Source organism: Parasteatoda tepidariorum, chromosome 3 (assembly GCF_043381705.1).
Source record: "Parasteatoda tepidariorum isolate YZ-2023 chromosome 3, CAS_Ptep_4.0, whole genome shotgun sequence".
Classification (NCBI taxonomy): domain Eukaryota; kingdom Metazoa; phylum Arthropoda; class Arachnida; order Araneae; family Theridiidae; genus Parasteatoda; species Parasteatoda tepidariorum.
Window position 1 is genome coordinate 15,139,689 of NC_092206.1, and position 20,332 is coordinate 15,160,020.

General features: G+C 27.0%; 1 protein-coding gene across 1 annotated transcript in view; it reads left to right on the forward strand.

The window, feature by feature from the left end:
* Positions 1–13,978, forward strand: part of LOC107436457 (homeobox protein SIX6-like) — a 62,961-nt gene extending 48,983 nt beyond the window's left edge. The window contains 1 exon segment of the mRNA NM_001323801.1: positions 13,343–13,978. Coding sequence (NP_001310730.1) covers positions 13,343–13,814 — 472 coding nt within the window. The 3' untranslated portion in view covers positions 13,815–13,978.
* The last annotated feature ends 6,354 nt before the right edge of the window (positions 13,979–20,332 follow it).

Consider the following 20,332-nt stretch of genomic DNA (forward strand, 5'->3'; position numbering starts at 1 on the left):
TGCATCATCTATACACATATTTTCTATTTTTACTAATTTAGCAAGAAATGTTCAAGATTTTAAATTTTTTTTTTGGAAACTTTACGTATCGTGGTCAAGTATCCTAAGTATCAGCTGTGACCCACACCTTGAAAACCCTTGATCTAGGAAAAGCAAACATTTCATTTATTTTAAAGACAATTTAGAGCCACTTTATTTTTTTTTTCTCTCGCGGTTTTTCTTTAAAAATAAATTCTAAAATCATAAATAAATCTTACATGAAAGCTAGCTCAGTGATCACATTTTCTCTGAAACACTAAATCTCCGTTGCCGGGTATTGTTTCGATTGTCCTCCCCACAGACATCGTGGGAATGAGAAAAAAAAATCACTTTCTGATATGCTTTAGTAACTTTAAAACCTGTTGCGCAACAACGCACGGGAGAGCTTTGTCTGAATATTTTGTCTATACACCGCCAGCTATGTGTCAATAATCGCTAAATCTCTGAAGATCGCCTAAAAAGCATATTCCTTCCATCAAAGAAATCGTCTCAATATTTTTTAATCTGCCTATTCTTGCACGTTTTATTTCCATTTGTGATCAACCAAACCAGAACGGTGAGAGGAATTAAAGAATGGAAGAAGTTGGCATGCGATGCTGAATAAGTTGTTACTTTCGGTCTATTCGTATGCTGGGAGAATCGTCCTTCTTGGGTTCATGGTTCAAGTAGTGACACGCCTGGTTTAAGCTCAACGGAATAGGTCTCATCCGAAACTTAACCTAAGTTCTGCCGTTTTGTACCCTTAGATTCAAAGTTAAATTGTTGAGCTACTTTCACAGTGTTTCAGCTAACGAAACAGTTTTCATTCATATTTTAATCTAAGTTTTGCCATTTTGGACCCTTAGATTCAAAGTTAAATTGTTAGTCAAAGTTTGCGCTACTTTCATGGTATTTTAGATAACGAAACAAGTTTAACCCATAACTAAAATTTTGTTGTTTTGTACTCTAAGTCTCAAAATTAAATCGTTAGTCAAAAGTTTGTGCTTATTTGATGTGTTTTAGTTCACCGGATTCATCCATGTCTTCAGTTTTGTTGTTTTGTAAGCATAGATTTAAAGTTAAATTATTAGTCAAAGCTTGTGGTTGTTTGATGGTATTTTAGAAAGTGAAATAGGTTTCATCCATATCATAATTAAAGTTTTGCCTCTCTGTACTTCAATGCTCAAAATTAAATTGTTAGTCAAAGATGTGCTTGTTTGTTACAAAGATGTGCTCAACAGAATATCCGGTCTTATTCGAAACAGCATCTTTGCTGTTGCATATACTTAGATTCAAAGTTAAATTGTTTGTTAAAGGTTGAGCTTATTTTATAGACCTTAAGCTCAACAGAATAGGCTTCATTCGAAACTCAACCAAGTTTTGCAGTATTTTACCCAAATTTTGAATTCAAGGTTAAATTGTTAATCAAAGTTTGTGCTTACTTGCTGATTTTTAAGAATTCACTATAATAGGTCTTACTTGAAACTTAAGTTTTCCTCTTTTGTACCCTTACATTCAAATGTAAGTTGTTAGTCAAAACTTGTGCTGATTTGCTAATGTCTTTAACTCATTAGAATTGCTCTTATCCGAAACTTAACCTAAGTCTCTTTATTTTGCACCCTAATGTAGATTGTTAGCTAAGTTATTGCGAATTTACTGGCCTTTTATTCAACAAAATGGGTAATATAAAATTCTGTCTACATCTTACCGTTTCGTATCCTAAAATTCATAGTAAAATTAATTGTCAAAGTTTGTGTATATTTTCTGGTTTGACCTTGACGAAACAGTAGTCAAAACAAAGAAAGGTAGAGTGAGATTTTTTTTTTTAGCATTTCTAAAATTTTGAGTTATTCCTCCTACTCTAATAAATCATATAGATTTCATTTATCATCATTACTCTAAAATATTATTAAGTAAAATGATATACTATCACCTTAATTTAGCTATAATCAAAAAATAACTCGAAAATATTTTTTTTAAACCTAAGATGACGGGCGTATTAAATGCTTTAAAATATACAGCATTTCTACATTTAGAAAAAAAGCATGGTCAAAACTAACAAAATATTGTTAAATTTACCGTGTTTCTAGCTTTATGGGAACGCTAAAAAGCTAGGTAACTTTTATTGAAGTGATTTAGCTATGATTTTTATAAAATTATCAAATAGAGCTCAAATTAACATAAAACCTTATTTAAGTTGAAAATACCTTATTAAGAAAAATTTTAGATGCAGCGTTTGTGGACACAAAATATGATTTTTGCAGTATCTATTTTTCTCCAAAGTATATATCCGACTTTAGTCCAAAAATCTATTATTTTAATGTTCAATTGATATATTTCCAAATAAGAAGAAGCAAAAATAAGAATATTTTCCTAAATTCGTAGAAATACTCATATTATTTTCTTTCGTTGAGTATGTTTTTTGCTATACGTATTTTTTAATCTCAACAAAGTATTTATTCTATCTCATCTGAATTATTTTGTAACAAAAATGCCTTAATAAAAGTAGTTTATGTGTAGAGTTTTATTTAAACATAATGAAAGAAAAAATGAAATAAATGAGATAATTGTATACTTTAAAACGGATGATGTCTATGAAATGAAATGGAGAACGTTATTTTAAGAGTATGCCACAAAGAACATCATTTTCATTTATTGTGCTTTTACAATGTAATTACCCCTTGAAGTACCATTTAATGATTTTATTTGTAGACATAAAACATATTCCGCGTCACGTTCATGCAAGTTTTTTTGCTGCTCCTTAAAATTTTCTAGTTTTCTTAAAGTGCAAACCTTTTTGAACGTGAGTCCTGTTATCGTGCAAAAGAAACACGACATTTTCGTGGAAATTGCTCTTTTCACGCATTAAAAAAGTAATAATTCTTAATTTGAAGCAAATATTTTTTTATCCACACTGTAAAAAAATTCAGATAAAAATTACGGTATAACGTACTGGAACTTTGAGTGCATCATTCGTAAAATTTATTCAACCGTAAAATCCATTTTACCGAAAATTCCATTCTTACCACAAAATCCATTTTCACCATGGAATTAATTTTTACCTTAAAATCCATTCTTACTGTAAAATTTTGCCATAAAATATTAGACCGTAATTTTAATAGTAATATTAATTTAATTAGAGTGATTCAGTGATTTTACTGTAACTGTCTGTAAAAATTGCGATATATCAGATTTTTTATTTTGAAGCATGTTCCGGTAAACGATTGCACGGGTAAAAGTATTTACACTCTGAACGCTAGTATTTTTTACCATGATTTATTCCGGAAGTTTTAACAGTACATGTTTGCATATTTCTTAATTTTTATTTTATGTAAAATAATGATTTGTGTAGGTGCATTGGATAGTTTAAATTTTTTGTCACTGGATTAATAAATAATTTAGTAAAATGTCTTTTTCTTTGTATGTGAGATGCATTGTTAACAAAGATAAAATATATGATGGCTAAAAATGGATGGTTCTGGTTATTATCAGAACTTGGTAATTTAGGAATATTATAAAATAAGTAAAAATAAAGCTTTCCTTATAATTTATTTGTATTTTTTTGAAACGTATACATTCTATTATAATGAAATTAAGGGTTTCATGTCATGGAAATTTGAAACAATAACTGCCCTAAAATTACCAAAAATTATGCAACATTTGATTTACCTTAATTTCACGCGCTGATAAAACATATAAAACTTAAACGAAAATATATTGGTAATTCAAAAAACATTCTTAATAAAAATCCATTTAATTTTTATAAATAAAAAAAATTGAATAGCAACAGAGTAAATATGTCAGCGATTTTAATAATTTTCTTCATTTTAGTATTTTTTTAGGGGAGTAAAAGTCCTCCTACTCGGTACCTCAGTGTGTTGATTGTTCAAGCGCAAAAAGTTTAATAATTTTTATTAGTAGTAGACATAATTCAACCGAAAAAATAAATAAATAATTGGTCCACCACCGGTTCATGGTTCANAACTACCTGGGCAAATTTAAAATTTTCTGTTTTTCTGGCTCTATAGGAACACTGAAAAGTTATGTGATTTTTTTATTGGAACGCTTTGGTAATGATTTTGAAAAATTTACATTCCATTTGAAGCTCAGATTGTAACAAATTTGCACGATAGCGTTAAGAGTCAAACTGCCTATATTTATGATTCACTAATTAGCATGTATTTCTTTTTGGAGATTGTATATAATGAAGAATAATTAACTGTAACTTATTTGAAAAAAATTATTCGTTCATAAATTAAAATGAAGTATAAAGTTCGGCAGACTGCCACAAGTATGCATAAAACCATTATAAATCGGACTACCAATATTTATAATTCACTATCAGGAATTTTCTTTACTTACTCACTTTTTATTAGACTTCATATGACGAGAAAAAAATCACTTACATTCATTAGAAAAAAAACGCATGCAATAGAATTAAAAGTTTATAAAATGCATTCATATTAAAACAAAAATAAATACGAATTTTCTTCTAATTTTATTTTAAAAGTAATTATCAAGGGGAGATTACCAAAATCAAAGATAGGTCGTTTAATGGTTAAACCTCATCTGGCCTGTGACTAAATGAGGATGTTCAAACATTTAAGGGTTTGCTTTAGTTAAAAGTCAGATTATCCTAATGAGGCAAATATTTTTTCTCTACACCATTAGCATTGAACGTGCGTAACGAAAGGCAACTCTTTGGAGCGTTTAATGATTATTTACCTTAAAATCCTAATCATTCTTTTCATCTACGCTGATAAGAGACTCGAAATATGTACCTTTTACCAATCCCTGCATTTATTATGATTTATTACTCTTTGTCAGATATTTTTGAATTTCGATAAATGGTTTCGTTTTACTCAGTGAAATTTTTTTTTCTTTTACCTTTTTTTATTTAATTTGTTCTTTATTGTGTTTCCTTTTCATTTCAAAGTTATATTCCTTTTTTTTTTAAATTAAATTTTTAGAATTTTTTTTAAAATTAATTTTTATACCTGTTCAAATAAAATTTTGTAAATGGAATTCGCATTAATTTTTTATTGCTGCTATTGATCTTGTCTAATGTCTATTTAATTTCATATTAATAAGTTAGACGTCTAATAGGAGATAGGGCAATTGAAAAAACCGAATATGTTCAGAAATTTCTTGAAACTTTTTTTAAATGTATTATATATAGATAAATATAGATAGTTAATAAACGTGAAAGCAATTTACGTATCACAAAAATTTTTTTATAAGAAAGACAGCAGTTTCGATACTATTATAAACAATTACAATAATCGGTGCAGAGATGCTGAGAATGAGAAATATAAACATTTATTGCACGGATAAAAAATTTTGGTTATATTTCCGTATTGTATAGTAATGACATTTATGGTGAAAAATACCATAGTTTTTGGTTAATAAAACAAATATACATAATAACCATTATTATTTGAACCATTTATTTGGTAATTATGATAACGGTTTTGTTGATAAATTTTACCACATATACCAAATTTTATCCCACAAAACCAATTTTTTACGTTCATTTTACCAAAATCATTATCAAAGTGCTTTGCTAAAAATTAACGAGTTTTTAGTGATCTTATAGAGCAGGAAATACGGTAAATGCTACAATGTTCTGGTAGTTTTGACCATACTTTTTTTTTCTCGATGTGTTTTTCTCATCTGTGATCTTGTCTAGTTCCAGATGAAGGAAATAGTTTTCTGAGCTTTTGAACTGACAAATAATTTGAATATTTGAGATAAAAAAGCTAATGATAAAATAATCTTTTCTTAACAGTTAGGAATAATTGTCACAAACTTACAATATTCCTAACATGCTTATTTATGCCTTATACTCTAAAAATTCTTTATACTCCAAAAGATAATTTTACTTCCTTTGAACTTAACTTGTTAGCATGAGAAAATTATATTAAAAAAAAGTTCTTTATATATGTAATGATCTAATTTAATTAATTTACGTAATTTATGAATGTGAGAGAAAAAATTATATTGAATATATGTTTTAAATTCGGTACAATTAAAGTAGTTTTTATTCAAAGAATCGTCTACACAAAGCACGAGACTCGTTTAAAAATCAAAACTTGTTATTTTAAAATGTGATTTGATTTCTGTAATGGTAGCTGTGCCCTTGACCTTGAAGTTCCAAATAAGACGTCATAAAATGAACGCGTGTCATGATTGCTTGAGAATGATGTTTGTAATCATACAGATTATTTATTTTTCATGCTTCATACACTTTGACTTCAATTTATTTTATGATCAAATGCACGAATCTTTGTTGCACGCTAAAAATCTTCACAAATATCATCAAAGAAAATGTCTCAATCTAATTGTTTTATTATTATTATTATTTTAACTTTATTCTAACTTTATCATTATTTATCTTTAACTTTAACTTAAAGTCAGACGATATTATATATGCATATTTTCATTATGCTTTTAAAACATTGGAATTAAATTTAATTGCATACACTGCTTTCTATTCGATTGAACATGATTTGCATATCTTGTGCTACTTTTTGAAACACAAAGTTTATTTCGTTTTGCAGCCTATGTTAGTTGCCTATGTGGATTTATTTCATTGTATTTTCTTTTAATTTAATTAAAATTCCAATTAAACGGAACACCACAAATTTCCATCATTTTTTTTATTATTTAACTTTATTTGTTACGGAAGTGCTATCGATTTTAAATTTTAGCAAAACTATTTCGATCATTTTTAATTTCTTATATACTCTAGAAAAAATTCATTCAACGCTAAACTTTATTATCTGTACTTTGAATCANGGAATACCAAAAATTTCCACCATTTTTTTATTATTTAACTTTATTTATTACGGAAGTACTATCGATTTTAAATTTTAGCAAAACTATTTCGATCATTTTTAATTTCTTATATACTCTAGAAAAAAATTTATTTAACGTTAAACTTTATTATCTGTACTTTGAATCGTAGTTATGGTTCATATTTTGCAACAACCTAAACTACGATGTAAAATTGGACCATGTTACTATTCAAGTTTAACTAATAGAAACTTGTTATTAATTAAACTTCTTATAACTTGTTAACGTTTAAGAAATATGACAATGTGGTTCAAATTAGAACCATATTTAAAGTTGAAGCAAATATGAACTACATTTGGTTCAATGCGCTCTAATAGTACACTCTCTGCTTAAAATATAAAATATCTTAACTTATTAAATGCATTTATGCAAATGTTTAAATTTCTTTGTAAATATTTTTATGTGCATTCTGATTACAATTAAATATTTGTAAAAGTACTTAAATTTATTTTTAAATTCCTTTATTTTCCGTTCCTCTACATCACAATTTCTATGCTGAAAATTAAAAATACTTTAATTCTAATGTAATTTTTAGCATTGCTTTTTGTTTGGGAAAACATTTTGCTATGTTTATATTATTATTTCCATATTTGTATCATCAAGAGGCATGGAAACACAGATCTTGAAATACCACACAGAAAAACGGAATGATTTACTGCTGTCTACAAATGTGTTTTTGCTTTCATTTGTAAAATAGCCAATCTTGTTTATGGGGATATTTTTGTAGACAGCATGCAGAAATCTTCTGCATACTGCCTACAAAATTAGGATCTGTCTACAAAATTATTATGCAAGCTGTCTACAAAATAATGATGTCACGTTTTATAATCTTTTATGAAATATTATATCTACGCAATGAAATACATACGCTAGAAAAATGAAATACTCTTACAGAGCAGTTTCCCCTCTCCATTTTGGTGAAATCCTTCACCTCTCAAAAACAGCATTACGAATAAAGTACTGGGTTTTCGTAATCGTATCATATACCATTCCATAATTCTACTAGTCCCTTAATTGAATGAACACAAATAAGGGAGAATGAGACAGTGATAGCTATAGCAGGACTTGATATGCAATTCAGAAGTTATCTCATCTTCTGAGTCATTTCCAAAACTATATGGGTTTTTTTATTAAGGGAAAGTTGTTGCCTTAAATTTTCTATTTGGATATGGTTTTTACCGACGAGAATATTTTTTATAAAATCTAATTTTCTTTGGAGACGATACATTTTGCAAATGCACCATCTCGAATCATGATTTGTTTGCGTCTGTGTTAATACAAATCGGAGGAGAGTAAGAGAGACAGAGATACAAACACGAGTTCTTGGAACACCACCAAAAACGGAATTATTCATCTCTGTCTACAAATGTGCTTCTATATTCATTTGCGCAATTGCCAATCTCGTTTTGTGGCGGTATTTTCGCAGACAGCGTGCATAAATCTTCCCTACTCGCTGGAGTTAAGGCAAACATGAAATACCTCTTCGGAATAGTTTCCACTCTCCATTTTGGGAGAAATTCTTCCCCTCTAAAACACAGCATTTAAAGAGGAACATGAGAAAGTCTTCATCATTTGCATATGGTTCCCATGACTTATCGAATTCGAACAACTTTCTCGGGGATGCAAGAGAAGGTAAAGCAAGCCTCACGCGAAATTAATTCGGCAGCAATTACCGTTTGCAGAATTCAAGGCGGCCAAGTATTTGGCGGAGTCGGTGTTCCTTATTCCTGGGATGTTTGTAGCTTATCATTCATCAACACAGAAAGGGTGGGTTTATCCACAGCTCCCCCCCTCAATTTGCGATTGCGAGAGGCATATTGTTGCGGGTAATGGGCATCGTTATTGCAGAATGCTTGGGAAATTAGAAAACCAGTACTTCACTCTTAAATGAATATGTACACTGTTTGAATGAAATTATAAAAGCAAATGGCATATAAAAGAGATTTTAATGTTTGGCTTGAATGGAGAAAAAAATAAGAAGCATCAGTTGTTTTTTTAGTAAATTTTTATTATTGCTGATAAATATTTACTTAATAACTCATTTTTTTTTTATTCAAGACAAGTAATTTTGTTCAATATTTTCAAGCAGCATAATTTTTTTTAAAAAAATTGGTTGCAAAAATTATATTCGTTATTTAAAAAAATAGTTTTGTTATAAATTTATAATTGATTAAATTTTTTTATGTTTAATTAAAGATTTTTATACTGCTTTTCACATTTGTTTTATACCAGTTTTTTTATTGCTTTTAAAAAAAAAATTTCAGTCAGAAAAATACTAGACAATCGTTTTATGATCTATTTTTTTAATGAAAAATAAAATTAACAGTTTAAACTAATCAACTTTATTAGGTGAAATATAAAGAACTTTGTCCTACACTAAAACTTTGTTATCTGGATCAAATTATGGGACAAAGTACTGGCGTTTGGGAGCATCATCCGAAAAATCCCTTTTTTTCGTCTATATTATATTGTAATTCTTGCAGTATTATATATTTATTTCGAATGGTTCAGTGGTTTTACGACAATTAAGGCAACAATAATTACCTGTATAAATTATGGTTCATCAGATTTCTTGTTCTGTAACATGTTCCTGTAAAAATGGATTTTACGGTGAACTGTATTGACACCCTCAGTACATTTTACAGTTATAATACATTTTACTGTAATTTTAACCCGAATTTTTTAAAGTGCACTGTGTAACGCTAAAACTACTTTGTTTTAAATAGCACGAATAATGTTCAAACAGTTAAAAAAAAAACTAGTGTTAAATGAACAATGTTTAACGAATACGTTGAATAATGCTAAAACAGTTAAAATATTACTTAGTTTTTTGATTTATAATCCAAATAAAACGAATGTCATCTTAAAATTTTATTAAAGCTCCATAATTTAATTTCCGCTTATTAAAGCTATATTAATAGCAAGGCACAAAAGTAGATTATATTTTAATAAAATTTTGGGTCCCAGCTATGTTTTTTGCGAGCTGTGGTGATTGAGCGAGTAGAATTTCCCGACTCATTCAAGTGACACTCATACATAAGTTTTATTGCTCATAATAATAAAGTGAAGGATTAGGTATGTCCGGATCAAATTACGGTTAAAAATAATACAGAAACTTAGGTAGCCAGTATATTTTTAGTGAAATTTTACGCAGCAGAAAATCTGTTATGACATAATTTTTACAGTAATATTTGCTGTAAAAAATTACTGAATCACTGTAATTAATTAAATAATACTTTACAAATTACAGTATGGAATTCTCCGGTAAAAATGTAATTTAAGGTAAAATTGATTTTACGGATGCTGCATTCAAGGTGACCACACTTTTTACCGTAATTTGATCCGGAATACTTATTTGATCCGTGCGTACACTCATCCTTAAGTGGCTACCAAAATTGCAAAAGTGGATGCAAATTTTATTATTCCATTCTTCTTTTATTTTAAATTTTATTTTATAAAAATCCTGTACAGTTTCTTAGTAATTTTTTTAACGTAAAATCACTTGTGTTTTTAGTCATATTGATTAACATATACTGACTGCTGTATGGTAAACCTATAAGCAAAGATGAACTATAGGTTTGCAAATATGATATAGGTACATTGTAAATATGATATAATTTACAAATAATTCGCGTAATTTTTAAATTCAGAAAATGTACACACAGAAATTTATAAACATACTGTAAAAATTTCCTGATCAAATCACGGTAAAGAGAACAGGAACTAATTACAGTAAAAAGTACCGGTACTCAGGGTTCCGGTACTTTATGCAATAAGAATCCACTTTTACCGGAGCTTGTTACGGAACAAAAAATCTGATATACCGTCATTTTTGCTGTAATAACTACCGTAAAATCATTGAATCATTCTAATTAAATAAATATTTTTGTAAATATCACGATGTAATATTTTACTGTAAAATCTATTTTACGAATGATACACCCAAAGTGTCGGTACTTTAAACCGTAATTTGACCCTGAATTTATTTCAGCGCACGTGAAAAAAATTTGTGAAATAATAGCGGGTACATTATATACTTCTTCACTTGGTTTAGGGGAAATTTTTTAATTGTACTGCCACGTGCATAATTATTTTTAAAAATCACAACCAAAATTTTTAAAAATAATAGAAAAAGTTGTAATAACTGTTTATCCTCCTAAAGCTAGAATTTTAAAGTTCATTTGCATAATAACTGTATTAAGTTACTAAACACGTTGTTAAAAAAACTGCTATTTAATTACCGGCACGAATTGTTTTTAATTTTTAGCTTATTTATTAAAGGAGATGTAACCATATACGTTATGAGCTGCAGCTCTTTTCTAAAAATTAGTACTTGAATGTTGTTATATATTCTTACTTGAAATCAATGTAATTTTCAAGGTCAGTGTTAAGAAGTATATGGATTCATCTTTTCTTGAAGAAATAAATAAAACAGTTTTTAAGTAAATCTGCAACTGAAAAAATTTACAAATTAGTAATATATATATTTTTTAAAAGGCATATTACTACAACAATTTCAGTGTTATAAGTAATAATTGAAAAAAAAAAGTTAAATGCGTGAAAGAACAATAGATTTTCGCATTGTTAAACTTTTTTCTCCCTAAGGATATGTGACTGAAACAGTTTTAACATAAAGCTATGAGTAAACGGGTTTCTTTTATTTTATTTTTTTTTTCTTTATTAAATGACCAAATCAAAATTTTAGCACTAAGTTATTAATAAATAGCTTCTTAAAAGAAATATAACTGAAGAAAATTTAGCATCATAAGCTATAGGTATTTTCGTTTCTTCAAATGTATATACTTATAACAATTTTGACATCATGAGTTATAAATATATATGACTGAAAATTTTTTAGTAACATTAGTTATGAATAAATACTCTCTCAAAAGATGTATGACTAAAACAATTTTAACATTGTAAGTTTTGAATAATTTTTCTCCTTCATAAGTGTATGACTGAAACATTTTTAACATAAATAAATCTTTTCTTTAACAAAATATATGACTGAAACAATTTTACCATAAGTTAAAACCGAAATGTTTCCTGCAAAGATATATACTAGCAATGGATGGGAAGACCAAATCTATTGAAACACCAAAACGCTCGGTAATTTTTATCGAAGTACTTTGTTAAGGATCCTAGTAATATTAACAATAAAATATGGTTTTATAATGTTGTATAAAATTTAGTAAATGTGATAAAATTTTGTAATTTTGTAATTTTAACACTTTAGAGCACGACATAAAAACCATACGTTCAGTTAAACTTACTTTTCAGTTTAGTATTTTCTCCTAAGTGTATGATAATAAGAACTATAATTTTACATACCAGAATTTCCGGTAAATCGTTACCACATGAATGAAAAAACTACCAAATGAATAATTTAAATAACATATATTTTTTCTTTCATTGCCTGTGTGGTAATTTTACCATAATTATTTTCTCCGTGTAACATCTTTAGTTATAAATGTAACTGAAACAATTTAAGCATTATAAGATATAGATACTTTTTTTTTCTTCAAATGCATATGACTATAACAATTTTGACATCAAAAGTTATAAATATATATGACTGAAAATTTTTTAACACTATTAATTGTGAATAAATACTCTCTTAAAAGGTGTATGACTAACGGTTACTGTACAGTAATTTTTCCAGAATTATTATATTTGTAACATCGTTAGTTATAAATGTAACTGAAACAATGTAAGCATTATAAGCTATTTGTATTTTTTTTCTTCTTCAAATGTATATGACTATAACAATTTTGACATGATAAGTTATAAATATATGTGACTGAAAATTTTTTAGCATTATTAATTATGAATAAATACTCTCTTAAAAGATGTATGACTAACGGAAAACGTGCGGTAATTTTTCCAGAATTATTATATTTATAACATCGTTAGTTACAAATGTAACTGAAACAATTTAAGCATTATAATCTATTTGTATTTTTTTTCTTCTTCAAATGTATATGACTATAACAATTTTGACATGATAAGTTATAAATATATATGACTGAAAATTTTTTAGCATTATTAATTATGAATAAATACTCTCTTATAAGATGTATGACTAACCTTAAATGTGCGGTAATTTTTCCAGAATTATTACATTTATAACATCGTTAGTTACAAATGTAACTGAAACAATTTAAGCATTATAAGTTATTTGTATTTTTTTTTCTTCAAATGTATATGGCTATAACAATTTTGACATGATAAGTTATAAATATATATGACTGAAAATTTTTTAGCATTATTAATTATGAATAAATACTCTCTTAAAAGATGTATGACTAACGCTAAATGTGCGTTAATTTTTCCAGAATTATTATATTTACAACATCGTTAGTTATAAATATAACAAACAATTTAATCCTTATAATTCGTAAATAAATATTTTCTTAAAAAAATGTGTGACTTAAAGCATCATAAGTAACAGATAAAACTTTATTTTTAGGTTGCTTCAGCAGCAAATGCAGCAACAGCACTTAAAACAACAATCGAACGGAGGCAGCAACAATAGTTCAGCCAGCTCAGGAATTCTGAGCGGGCACCACCATCATTTACACGGTAGCAGCCCCACATTAAACGGCGGCAACAATGGCTCATCGACCGGCGGCGGAGATTCCAAGCACCGTCGGCGCATGGGAGGCGGTCGCGACTCGAGCGGGCGGCCAGACGAGGACGACGATGACGACAGGATCAACATTCTCGACGATGACGATGATAATTCGAACGGGAGTTTTGGGAGTCTTTGCGGGAGCAGTGCACCCCCTAGTAGTCCTGCCGCTGTTTCCACGACGTCGGACTCGAGTCGCAGCCCCTCTCCACACCACGGTCACCACACGAGCAACAACCACAACAACCACCACCACCACCATCATCACAATAATAATCATCACAATCATCATAGGCCACCACAACCTTGACCGAGTGAATAATTATTGCATTTTAGAACTTTGATATATAATTTTGAATATATCTATATACTATATAAATCGAGAGAAGTAACAGGCACAGGAACGAATCGAGATATCATCTCTACTAATGAAGAAGATAAAGCAATTTAGTAACTCTTTTAAAAATATAACTTGAAGAAAAAGAACGGAAAAAAACATGGAGTTTTTAACTTCAGAAGCTTTTTATTTCTGAAATAGAAAAAATAAGGAACGAAAATGAAATTTTGATTATTTTAATACGTAAGTTTATACAACTTTTAATTTCAGAAAAAAAATTATCCTTGCTGGTATATTATTATAGATAAGGTTTTAAATAAGTATATTTTATTTAAATTAAAAATTAATTATAAATAAGGATAAAACTGTTGCTTTTCCATCACCGAGTCATGAATTTTTTTTATCATTTTGAACTGAAGTAGTTAATCGCAACACATTTTATTATAAAATAATTTAAATTGTTAATGTTATTTTCATTTTAATTTATTTTAATTTTTTTTATTCAGAAAATTAATAATTTTAAAAAATGATCAATTTCAGACAGTTGATGACAAAATATTTATTAATAAGACTAATAAAGAGTTAAAACTATTTTAAATTAACAGATTAATTATCTTTTATGAGTAACTACACATTCACTTGCCATTATAATAATTTAAAGAGATCATCAATAGCAAAATTATTTCAGTTAGAAAAATTTTGATCTTAGGAAATTTTAAAGATTGATAACATGATTTCGATAATGTATTTTTAAAAACAAGATAATTTTTATTTTAAATTGAAGATTTAGAATGTTCTTTGTGATATTAAAATAAATATTGTGAAATAAAATGTTAATAGAGGCTTGATTCGTTCTTTTACGAACTATATATTGAATGAGCTGTGCCTATGCCTATGTACTTTATGAAGACTCTTTAATCTATGTATATATGTGTCCCAGAGATTTTTGAATATTGATCCGGTGGTGATTTTCATATCATGTAAACAATGCTGTGAATATTATACATAATTTCTCATATTAATTAAATATCGCTAAAAGATTTTACAGAATATTTTACATTATATATAAACAATTATTTTGAAACTTTCAGAAATTATGCTGAAGTACGAATTCGATATGGCACCTAAAACAGAGCATCGATTACTTTTCTTTGTCTGCTAAAATTTGTTTAGTTGTATGTTATTAAAAATTATAATTGTTGTAAAATAAAATTGTGTGTATTATTGAAAATGGAAATACTATAATATTAATGCAAGTTAAAATAATATATTATTGTAGCTAAAATAATATTTTTTTTCATACAAGAAGCGTTTGATTTAAACTTTGATATTAACTTTGTGTTTTTTTAAAAAATACACTTTATTTATTCTATTTAAATAAGTTTTCGCAGTTAATTAAAAAATGGCTATAATTTTTATGAGTGCATAGTATAATGAAATGCTGCATGAATAATAATTAATATTCCAATGACTGATTTATATTTTGTAATACTTTAGTTTATAAAGTTTAATTTGTTCAAAAATTAACCAAAAAAAATATTAATCTATTATTAACTTTTATAAATCTTTAAATAATCTTCAAATGAATTTTTTGGATTAATAATGTAAGTTATAAGTTTACTTTTATAAATATACTATAATGCAGTATTTTATGAATCTAAATTTGATTTATCGCGCATTCTTTAAATTTATCAATTAAATAGTTAACATTCTTTTATCTATACAAATTCTCGTTGTCAGTGCTTTATTTTTATCAAGCCTATGAAATTCGATTCCCTAATTACTTTCATGACGAAGATGGCATATCCTTTTTGTCGAACAATCGATTGAACCAAGAAATTATAGTACCCGTATCAGTGGTATCAACTTCCGAAATCAAATATAAGTTTCATTATCGTCTTTGAGCGAATTATCGTCGTCGAATTCAATATCGAGGAAAATTACCAATAAATCAATTTTGATGCCACAAATTTTCGCTACCGGATTAATTGTATAATTTTAAATCATTAACTGACATTAGGTAATATTTTAAAGAACGTTTCCCTTTTTTAACTGTTTTTCATGATACGGAATGATAGTTTTATTCAGATTATGTGACAGAAAGTAAAAAAAAAATTTCAGTACTTTAAAAATTTCGAAAATTTCATTTAAAAAACTGTGTGCCATGGTTTTGATAACTACATAATCACAATGTTTGTGTCCAGAAAAGTTTTAATTATAGATGCACATTATTAGCCCAATTTTTTGTTTTTTCAAGAATTTTACTTCAGTTTTCATTTTCCGTTACTTAGCTTTACTGTAAGAATTAGTAAGAATAAAATTTACCAGAACAATTTCTAATAACCACAAAAAATAAAAACAAAAACCCTTCAAAATATCACTTAAATTTGATGCTGATATTAATAATTTGAGAAACTATTTTCCTTTCTTTCTTCAATTACAGTAATATGAATGATTTGTAATTGTTGTTATTATTTCGCAAGTGAATTAAAAAAAAAATTTCATATTGAATATTTTATTCTTCTGAAATAATAATAAATTTAGTATAATAGTAATTATAAATATGTTTTCCTCTAAAAATAATGCGTAAAAAAAGAAAATAAATAAAGATTTTTGCGAAAGTTTGAATAAAGTTTATACACGTTGCACTTATTGTAACGACTAAAACAAAAAAAACAAAAAACAAAAAAAAAAAAACCCTTTTTTAAAGATTATTATGAACAGAATGAACAAGAACAACTTTGCATTGCATAAAGAATAAACTGTTAATACAAACTGTGAATAAACTGTGAACACAAACTGTGAAATTTATGCTAAAAAAAATTTAAATAATTGATTGACTTTTTTTTCTTCATTCTCAAAGTAAATTTTGCCATTATTGTCATTATAGAATTCTTTCCTTTTTTTGGTTTATTTGAGATTATATTTCTCTTTCACCATTTTTTTAAAACATTTTTATGAATAGAATGAGCTTCGTTTAAAAAAAACTATTCTTTTCTTTTTCTCTTTCTTGCTTTCCTTTTCCTTATTTACAAAATATTTTTCATTATTTCTCAAAAGAATTTTTTTTTTCAAATTGAAGGATATGCTCCCCTTTACCCACCTCCATTTATTGCAAATAGAAATGACAAGAACAGTTTTTAAATTGTTTAACAATTGAAACTATGAGCATTTTATTTCAATTTTAATCAACAATTCAAAAAACTGCCAAATTTTCCTTTTTTTATTTATAAAACAAATTTTGTTGTTTCTTCTCAAAATAAATCTATTTTAAAAAATAAGAACTTTTCCTCAAAATTTTATTGATTAGTTGCAACCCAAGGCCATGTATCCCGAAAAGTTTGAATGGCTTTATTCAGGTATTTAGCATCATGTGATGCAGAAAATTTAACACTAATTGAGCATGCATTATCTACCAATTCACCAGGTCCTTTTGGCCTAAAGGCTTAGGCCAGGGAATACGGTTATCTTTAAGGGGTGAATAATAAGTTTATTCTCATATGGTTGGTTGACAGAAGTTCATTGCGTGATTCAATTACATTCAAGAAGCACGTCAAAATCGAGTTTATTTTGAATTACTTTTATAATACTAGCGACCTTAAAAATAACTTCTTTTTGTTAATACCTAATTCAACAAATTTTAAACGATGAAATGTTTTGTGAGTTGTATGAATCTAAAATAATGTTTCTTTTATAATTTTTCTTTTATAATTTTTCTTTTAATACTTTTATTTATGAATATACATGTAATAAAACAGGTTTTTATTGCTTACATCTCACATATTAATGCGTTATAACGACGATATAATAATAACGAATTTAAAAATTGCTTACTTTTGTTAATATTTCATTCAAAAAATTTTAAAAGCTGAAATGTTTTGTGAGTTGTATGAATCTAAAATAATTTATCTTTTTAATTTTTCCTTTATTACTTTTACTTATGAATATACATATAATAAAACAGGTTTTTATTGCATACATCTCGCATATTAATGCGTTGTAACGACGATATAATAATAATAACAAAATTAAAAATAGCTTCTTTTTGTTATATTTCATTCAACAAGTTTTAAAAGATGACATTTTTTGTGAGTTGTATGAATCTAAAATAATTTATCTTTTTAATTTTTCTTTTATTCCTTTAATTTATGAATATGCATACAATAAAACAGGTTTTTATTGCATACCTCCCGCAAATTCCTGCGTTATAACGACGTAACGTGTTCTCATAAAAAGATTTTGAAAAAGAAATTAAAATACAGAGTAATTTTCGTTTGTGTAAAATCATAACAGTAAGGTATATAAGAAATAAAATATAAGAAATAAATTTAACGCAGCTTTTCATTTTTAAAAATATACCATTAATCAGATTAGATAATTTTTTTGTAATACATGTCATTAGTAACTATTTTCATTGTACTTTACAAATAGGTAAATTTTGATGTAAAAATTACATTAAAAACCAGTCGTAAAATATGTAACAAATATAATACAAACTAATTTTGCATTGGTTTAAGTAGTGATTCTTAATTATATAATTTCTGCATGATTTTTTTTATAGTAAACAGATTTGCCCAAATTTTACTCAATATTAGTTAAAAGTATAAGCTCTTTCTAATATTTATTGATTTAAATTATCTTTTGTTATGCACTCATAAAATTATCTTATAATAACCCCGTGCTTTTTTAGTAAAACAATTATACACGAAGAAAAAGTTATAGTTAAATTACAGTTCGGTATGGAAATAACATTTCTAGGAAAAAAAAGAAAGAAAAACATAATTTTAATTAGAATAGAAATAAATGGTATTTAAAACAATATATTTGCTGATTTTTTAATACATATGGCAACGGTTTACCGGTTTTCAAAATTATAATTTTTACTACCACTCATATAGTAAAGAATACAAAACTAAAAAGTAAATTTAACCGAATAAATGGTTTTTATGTCAAGCTATAAGATATCACGTAAAAGTTACAAAATTTTACCACATTTACCATATTGTAGATCCATATTTTATTGTTAATTTTACCAAACTCATTACCGAAGATCAATGATCAAACGCAAAAAGTACCGTTCTTTTTGGTGTTCTCATAAAGCCAGGAAAGCGGTAAAGTTTACCACATTCTGTTAGTTTTGACCATATTTTTTTCTCAGTGTAAAATGATTTTAATCGATGTCTGCTTTTAGATCGAATAGATGCCCAGATTTCTTAAATAAATTAAGTCTTTACTTGAATGAGTATTCAGTCTGAACATTTAGCCATTTGTGAGAAAATTATAATAAGAAAATAATACTTATAATAACATGACAATAAATAATACTTATGAAAGATTTCTTTTTGAAATAATTGTTACCGACATCATAAATAAAAATCGTTTCTTGATTTTGCAAGCAAAATCAACCATAAAGAAGTTGTACATAGTATATATATGTGCGTGTGTGTGTGTTAAAAAAAATTAAATGAGGCATTATTTTGTGTGAGCGCTTGTTTAAATTGAATGTATGATTGTATAATATATGTAATGTGATTGTTAATATTTCTGATATTTAAACGTTCAATTTACCTTAAGTTCATTAAATTTCATAAATAACAAATTTTAAAAGTTCTTTTGAAATGCAGAATAATTTCTTATAAATTGTGAATTGGAGTGGAAATTATTGTATCTTAAGTTTATAAAACTTGTTATGTAATGCAAAATTCTTGAATTGTAACAGATAATTATTTGTACATTTGTACAACAGAGTGTTCACATAGTTTGAAAAGGCTTGTTCCCTACAGTAGAGTATTTTTACAACAAATTTTATTTTTCTGTATAATATAGTAATATAATTAATATAATTGAATTAATCATGCAAGCATGATTCAATATAGAATTACAGTGAGTTTGAAGAAATTGAAAAAATCCTCTACTGTTGTTATTGTTTATGAAACAAAACATTGGGAACAATACTGCACAATAACTTCTTGTATCCTTCACTGAAATCGTGAGAATGTTTTTCAAAATAAATAAGAAAAAGAAAGTTGATCAGTTTTTTTCTTCATTAAAACACATTATAAAATTGTAAGATAATAATATTACACAATTTTAACACTTGTCACAACATTACACTCTCAGAAATAAGACTATCACTTTTGACGATTCAGTAGTTATTGAGCTATATTTCGTTAATTTTGAGAATCATTTCGCCACGAAATCACATTTGTTGTGACTAAACGGGAACTCTCAAGACGAAAATGTTTCCTCAATTCTGAACTCCATCACAGTACATTGTGAACCTCATCACAATGCACTAGAATGAAGATTAGACATTCGAAACTAGAATGACAAAATAAGTCGACTGGAATGTATGGTGGTCAACGAGTTGGCTTTATTCCAGAAAAATCCCGTGTTAAAATCCCACTTCTTTCAATTTCTCTCTCTGTTCTATCTGTCTTTTTTTTTAATATAACCATCGATGAACAGACGACCAAATTTTGAGTTTACTA